At 38.3% G+C, this 7,991-nt stretch overlaps 1 protein-coding gene across 1 annotated transcript in view; it reads left to right on the forward strand.

Annotated features, from left to right (window-relative positions):
• The window catches only part of Pms2 (PMS1 homolog 2, mismatch repair system component), a 28,716-nt gene that overhangs the window by 3,588 nt on the left and 17,137 nt on the right, over positions 1–7,991 (forward strand). The window contains exons 3-9 of the mRNA XM_023713550.1: positions 1,045–1,131; positions 1,313–1,415; positions 2,051–2,234; positions 3,421–3,588; positions 4,224–4,321; positions 5,165–5,264; positions 6,741–6,825. Of these exons, the coding sequence (XP_023569318.1) occupies positions 1,045–1,131; positions 1,313–1,415; positions 2,051–2,234; positions 3,421–3,588; positions 4,224–4,321; positions 5,165–5,264; positions 6,741–6,825 (825 nt within the window). The remainder of the gene's footprint in view (positions 1–1,044; positions 1,132–1,312; positions 1,416–2,050; positions 2,235–3,420; positions 3,589–4,223; positions 4,322–5,164; positions 5,265–6,740; positions 6,826–7,991) is intronic.

Genomic DNA, 7,991 nt, shown 5'->3' on the forward strand with positions numbered 1-7,991 from the left:
TAGGGCCAAACTGTTGGCTTTCCTTGTATCCCTCCTTTTTCTCTAATTTTGGTCTGCAAACTTAGGTTGTTAACCTTCCAGAAAAGAAGCTTATTGTTATTACCATACAACCTAGGCTGTTAAGCTTAACCTCACTGTCTGTCTGAATATCAAACATCTTAGGCATTGCAAGGTTTTTTTTTAATTTAAGAAACATTTGTTATGATAATAAAACAATCCAGTGTTGGTATGCCAATAAATTATTATTTTAATGTTAACACTTATTATGAGGGCCGGTGAGATAGCTCAGCTGACTAAGCACCTGTTTTCATAAGCACAGGGACCAGGGTTAGATCCCAAATCCCACATACTGCGCCGGCCCCACCCCTGGGGTGCACTGAGCCAGTCAATGAGTGCGGGTGTGGTGGGGCACACCTGTAATCTCAGTGCTGGTGAGGCTGAAAACAGGAGGATCACGAGTCCAAGCTGCATAGTGAGACCCTCTACCAAATACATAAATGAAAACAAACCAAATAACTTATTTTGTTCCTAGTGCTTGACTAGTTGGCAAACATACTAATAGCAGTTAACTTTCATTCTGTTTTTATTGTGAGCCAGGCAGTCCTTGTGTTAAGAATTACACATGGGTGTGGGTGCACAGCAGTTTGGAGGCTGAGAGGCAAGAGGATTAATGGGAGTTGAGGGCCAGCCTGCCCAGGCTTCATAGTAAGTTCAGGACCTGCCTGGACCATATAGTGAGACCCTGTCTCAAATAAAGCAAGAATTACACATAGAATATCTCATATAATATGCAGAAGAACAATGAGTTAAGAATTATCACACTTATACTAATCAGGACATTAAGATATAAGGTATTAAAATACTGTTTGATTTGGGTTAATAGCCCAGTGACTTAAAATATGCAAAATGAGGGCAGTACACTTAAGTAAAAGTATAGTCGTGCCTCCTATTGTATGTATCAGTACAAAAGCTTTTTGATTTTTGGCTGTTGTTTTGTCTTACCATGGATCAGTTTTTGAGAAATACGTATTTTAATTTTTTTAGATCTAAGACTTAAAGACTATGGGGTGGATCTCATTGAAGTTTCCGACAATGGATGTGGGGTAGAAGAAGAAAACTTTGAAGGCTTAGGTAAGTTGAATGTTTCTAATCCTATTAAACATAGGAGGGCCGAATATCCCAGAATTTTAAGTAGCATTGTCTTAGGTAATTTGAAAGCAGCTTTTTAAAGCTAGCTCCTTGGTAGGTATTGTGTATATTCATTGCTATGTCACGTGAGTCATCTTGGGCCTTACTTTACACTCTCTTTCAGCATTGAAACATCACACTTCTAAGATTCAAGAGTTTGCTGACCTCACTCAGGTTGAAACTTTTGGCTTTCGGGGGGAAGCTCTGAGCTCACTCTGTGCACTGAGGTGATACAACATTTTTCTCCTTAACTTGACTCCTTTCCCTTGTATTCCATCCAGGCTGCAAGCCTATTGATGGGTGCCACTCACACCCAGGCTGGGACTTTCCTCTTCAGAAAGCCACAGTCAGAATGATGCTAACCCAGTTTGGGTACCAATCCATAGATCCCACACCCTTAATCCTAGTAGCACTCACCCTAGGTCCAGCCACCTCCAGAAAGCACATGCGGCTTTCAGGGGACATCTAGGTGCAGATTAAAATACTGTATTGTTTTTTTCTTAACTATTGGGGATTGAACCTAGGACCTCAAGCAAGTGAGGCTAGTAGTGTTATCTACCATTGAGCTACACACCCCAACCATAGTTATTTGTGAATAAATTTTGAGATCCCGTGTTGTCTGGTAGTGTAACCTTAAAAATGAAAGTTTTTATCAAAGCAAAGCATTTACAGAAGTTTCTGTCTCACTAGTTTTTTTGGTGCCAAACCTTAGATTTTAGGATGACTCTTTATGCATTTAAACTCACTTGATTATATTGGAGGTATTAATACCATTGAGTTTTGAGAGAAAGAAAAATGGGGAAAGGAGTATGCTGTGCCCAATGCTGTCTAACGAGACAGGCCATGCCTGCATCTCTTACAGCGATGTAACTATTTCTACGTGCCACACATCTTCAAAGGTTGGAACTCGACTTGTGTTTGATCACAATGGAAAAATTGTCCAGAAAACTCCCTGTCCACGACCCAAAGGGACAACAGTCAGTGTACAGCAGTTATTTTATACACTACCTGTGCGTCACAAGGAATTTCAAAGGAATATTAAAAAGGTGGGCTAAATTTGTAGTCTCTGTCTTCATAAGCATCCCTAGTGTTGTATACATGAGTAAAAGGGTTTACTAACAATGTTCCTCTTTGGTTGATTCTATTCCTTTGATTTTTTTAAAAGAAATGTTATGTTGTTTTCCATCAAGACTGAACTTAGTTGATTTACGTTTTGTTTTGTGTTTTGTTTTTGAGAGAGTCTTGTTATGTAGTTCAGGCTGGCTTTGAACTCACTCTGTAGCCCATTCCTTCCTTAAAAATCACAGTAATCCTCCTGCCTCAGCCCCTTAAATAGGAAGGATTATAGATGTGCACCATTGCACCTAGATTGTACATGTATTTTTTGTAATTCAAAAAATTGCTTAAGTGTAAACAGCTAAAATCTTTTTTACTTGTAAAGCAATTTGTACTGATTTTAACTTGAAGGGCCGGCCAAATAGCTCAGTGGATTAAAGTGCCTGCAAACAGGGACAGGGGCTGGCATTCTGCGGTGCTGGCCCTGCCCCGAGGCGTGCTGAGACAGCAACTGAGACAGGGTGTGGTGGCGCATGCCTGTAATCCCAGCTCCTGGGAGGCTGTAAACAGGCAGATCACTATGCGTCTGATGTAGTAGTGAGAGCCTATAGACCCTTTCCTAAAAATACAAAAAAAATAAAAAATAAATAAAACCAAAAACACTAACTAATTTAAACTTGATTAAATTTTGTAAAAATTGAGAAAATAATATTTTTGCATCTTAGGGCAAAAGTGAGAGCCTTAGAATAATAGCTTGCCAGAAGTGGCCAGTATTAACAGTTTGTCTTTTTCTGTACTTTTCAACTTTATATGCATATAAAAATTTCAAGATAACATCAATTAATATACAGTTAAAATGATCTCAGAACAGTTTTGTAATACAGCTTTGTATGCTTATCTTTTTAGGAGGATAGATATCTTTAAAAAAAAAAAGAAGAACAATTTTTAGGGCAGAGATCACAAGGCCAAAATGAATGTCCTTTTCCATGCTTACATCAGGGACAAGTGAGAGGACCTGAGCCCCCTTTGCAACACAGAGGAATGCTTCTTTGTAGTTTGTTCTGTGAATTTTTTCCCTAATTTTCAAAAAGATATGAGACTCTTGAATTGGATCTTGTAACTTGAGTTATGTAATTCCTGTTAATGTTGAGTCTTTTGTTTTGTGTTTTTAAACAGGAGTATTCCAGAATGGTGCAGGTCCTGCATGCGTACTGCATCATCTCAGCAGGCGTCCGTGTGAGTTGTACCAATCAGCTCGGACAAGGCAAGCGGCAGCCTGTTGTGTGCACAAGTGGCAGCACCAGCCTGAAGGAGAACATTGGCTCTGTGTTTGGGCAGAAGCAGGTAGTGGTGGCCAGTTACTGAAAAATACTTCATTGTGCTGAGTATGGCAGGTTTTATTGTCCTTTCCACTGGAGCGAGAATGAAATATAAGAACTTGGGCCGGCCTAATAGCTCAGGAGACTAAACGCCTGCTTTGGCAAGTGCAGGGACCAGGGTTCGATGGCCAGTCCTGCATAGTGCGCAGACTCTGCCCCTGGGGCATGCTGAGCCTGTGATCCATCTTGGGCATGGTGGCAGACGCCTGTAATCTCAGTGCTGGGGAGCCTGATAAACAAGGATCATTATGAGTCTGAGCTGCATAGTGAGACCCTGTATGAAAAACAGAAATAGAAAAGTTTTTTTTTTTTTTTTTTTTTTAAGTACCTATTATGAAGTTACTGTCTGAGAGCTGCATCCTTAACTTTCTCACCGAACAACAAAGTATCACAGGTCTTGTGTTGATTATGAACAAGGAGAGCTCATGTGTTTGGTTTGTCTTTTCCATAAAAGATTGCAAGACAGTTGTCAAAATTCTGTGATGAATTTCTTTGTACTTTTAAAGTGAGTAGCTTGACCTGGAAGAAAACACATCTTCTCTGAAGCTTGCTCTGATCTGTGTTTATTAGGAAATAATCATGGTTCTTGGTTCCTTTCAGTTGCACAGCCTGATTCCTTTCGTTCAGCTGCCCCCTAGTGACTCTGTCTGTGAAGAGTTCGGCCTGAGCTGTTCCGATGCACTGCATAGTCTGTTTCAGTAAGTAGGCTGCTGCCAAGGGGAGGCACCCAGAGTGTTGTCGTTTTTTTTAACAGTGATTTTTAAAGCTTATATTTTTTATGTCCTATGTAAAACTGGGCATTCTCACTGCTGAGAAAGAGGATTTATATGAGAGACTGAGTTACTTAATTTAGACAATAGTCTGGCTAATGTGCGTTTTGGAGGGGTTTTTGCTGGATGAATCTTTGTTAAAACTTTTTAGTTAGGATAACTTTTAGTTTGTTTTATCTATAATGTTTGACTTTTTAAGAACTTGGTAAAGGTGAAGGTTGTCCAGCATCCTTGTTTTTAGACACTGAACAAAAAAATAGATTCTTCCCAAACAGGACTGATCCTGTAAAGATCTATGGCTCTTATTTTTTCTTTACCTATTTTTGGCCCATGAGTAAAGTACAAAGATGGAAATTCATTTCTTTATGGTAGTTGCGAAAATGCGAGCATCCCTGGGGCGGAGCTCATGTAGAACAGGCATGTCACCAACGCCTTCATAGATGCAAGTTTGCTGATTGAAAGTAGCGTTTGGCCTGGGATCCTGTGTACGAGTGTGTCTGGTGTGAGACCCAGTCCTGAGGTGGATGCAGAGTTTAATGGAGAAAGTGAAAGGTGGGCTTGGCCTCGGCCATTGTGAGTCCACTGCCTCTGAGGGAGTTTTGACTACACAGCTCTTGGGATTCAGAGCATCTGGGCTCTGATCACAATGTTGCTAGTTGCGTGAGAACAGAAGTGGGGTTAGTGACCAGCCCAGCAGCAGGGGGTTTTAGTTGATGTTAAGACCGTGACTGCCCTGTGCTCAGCGTTCTAATGCTGTGCACTCCGGAACAGTATCTCAGGCTTCATCTCAGCCGGCATGCATGGCGTTGGGAGAAGCGCGACCGACAGACAGTTTTTCTTCATCAATCGGCGTCCTTGTGACCCAGCAAAGGTATTTACACCTTTTGTGTTTATGTTTATGTTTATGTCTTTCAAGTTTTTATTTTGGAATTATTTCCTGAGTTTTTCTTCTACAGGCAGTTTACGTGGATCATGGGACTGATTCAGAAACATGGTTTTAAATCCTTTTAGGCATTTAAGAAAGTCAACTATATGGTTTTTTCAATTGTGTGTGTGTCCATGCACATATATGTGTGCATATATACATAAATATACCAAGTGTATGTATTAATTGCTAGTATATGCATTATCATAGAAACTTGCTGTTTGATGAAAGGAAATATTTGAAAACATGTGATAGACTTCATATAGACTTTAGTATAGATTGACCATGTATATATATTTTTGTATATTCTTTTTCTTCTCTTCATTTTCCAGAAAAACAAGGGCCTAGCTTACCTCTGCCTCAGATTAAAATCTGATCATCCTAATAGAGTTACATACATGGGTTTTAAGTGGTTCATTTTTGCCTTTTACATCTTTAGCAACACTGTCTCAGTATTTTTGTGTTCTGTTTACTTTTACTGAAGGAAGGAAGGCAGGGTAAGAGGGAGTGAGGTGGAATGGAGGATAATAGAGGGATAGATATCATAAAAATATGTCATAGGCATATATGAAAATGTCAGACTGAAGCTCAGTATTGTGTAAAATTAATAGGTACTAATGAAAATATATATATTTTATGAAAATATATGTTAAAAAGTATTTGTTACTAAATGTGATTTAGCCTTTAGAAGTTTGCAACTTATATTGTAATTAGTGTGATTTTATGATTTATCTCTAATGCCATTTAATCTCATGTCATGAAATATGTTTCTGCTTACATTTATATGGACTGTCTGAACATTTAAACTGTACCTGCATTTTAGTAAAGTTTCATGAAGAGCATCTAATTGGAAAAAGATTCAGTTTTAAGAGTTGTGTATTTGAGAAGTATCACTTTGAAAGATATGAGGAAACTTTTTAAGTAATGGATAAGTATTTGATTATGGTATAAGTTCATGTGCGTGCACGTGTGTGTGGTTGTATTTTGCATTTCAAAGATGTGCAGTTTATCTTGAGACCATGTTAAGTAAATTATATCAGACATCAAGTATATCTCTTCTCTTACATGAGAAATTCATAGGATAAAGAACAGAAAAAGGCCATAAATGACATATTGTGATCATAGATCAAGGTCTTTTGTAAATGGGCAGGGGATCTAAAGGTGAAGAAAAGAGGAATAAAAAGAATTAAAATGTGTTATGTACGTGTATCTCTCTCTCCCTAAGTGTAATTGTTGTGTACTACAAACCTGTACTAATAAGATGTCACGTATGTGCAGTTTATTGCATATAAGTCATATCTCGCTAAAGCTGTATAAGTTTAATAAAATTTGACCAATTTGGTGATGGGTTAGAAGAACATGTTGTTAGGACAATGAGAGAGGGGAATGTTTATTCTTTGCTCATCTTTGTTTCTTGGGCAGGTCTCCAGACTTGTGAATGAGATCTACCACATGTATAATCGACATCAGTATCCTTTTGTTGTTCTTAACATTTCTGTTGACTCAGGTAAGTTCCACTGAGAGTAATTACATTTACACTGTATTGGTGTCTTTCGTTTGATTCCTGAAATTCTCATGTATCATCTACGTGAGATGAGGCAGTGGACTCACAGAGAAAGTATCATCTACTTTCTCTAGGCTCTTAAGAAATGCGTATGTACTTACCTTACAGTACACACACCACACCCAGCCTTTCAGGTGTGGAAATAACTTGCTATCTTGCTCTCTATTCTAAAATGTGAACATTTTCCTTTCCATATCATATATACTAAGAAACATGACATTAATACCTATATTATATTCCAGTGAACAGTCCATAGTTACACTTCAATTTTTAAACTCTCTTATGACACTAGGGATCAAACCTAAGGCCTGGTACATGCTGGACAAGTGTTATACCATTGAGCTACCTCTCTAGCATACTAATTTTTTGTTGTTGTTGTACCAGGGATTGAACTTGGGGCCTTGTGCTTGCCAGGAAGCCACTTATGCCACATTCTTTTGGTTTTTAATATTTGTTTTTTAGAGTTTTGAAAATTGTAAATACTATCTTTAAGGAATTATGGGGTCAGAGGATATAATTTTAAGGTTTTTTCTGTACTGCATTCTAGGCAGTTTGTACCAATTCATATATATATATATTTTACTTTCAGTATCCAGCAATTTTTTAAACTGGGACTCAAACTTAGGGCACTGTGCCACTGAGCTATATCCCTAGCCCTAGCTATATTTTTTATATTAAATTCAATGGAGGATAAAATACTTTGGTTTGCATTTTTTTTTCTTGTATATTTTTCATGTGTTTTTCTTTTACTTTGTACGCATTCAACTTCTATTGGTTTTTGTTTGTTTGAGTCAGGGTCTTGCTGTATAGTTTAGGCTGGCCTTGAATTCCTGGCAGTCCTCCTGGCTCAGCCTCCCAAGTGCTGGGATTACAGGCATATGCTACCACACTCAGAACAGTATACCCATTTAAATCCTTATATATATTGTTTGTTTAAAAAAATAAGCTAATTTTATTTTAAATTTTTATTTATCCATTCAGTATGGTGCTAGAGAATGACCTCAAGGCCTTTGTACTGAGCTATATCCCTACCCTTTTTGTTTGGAAAAGTGGCTTGCTAAAAATGCCTAGGCTGGGCTTTGAACCTATGATTCTTCCATGTTATTCTT

The sequence above is a fragment of the Octodon degus genome, unplaced genomic scaffold (genome assembly GCF_000260255.1).
Source record: "Octodon degus isolate 3935 unplaced genomic scaffold, OctDeg1.0 scaffold00031, whole genome shotgun sequence".
Taxonomy (NCBI): domain Eukaryota; kingdom Metazoa; phylum Chordata; class Mammalia; order Rodentia; family Octodontidae; genus Octodon; species Octodon degus.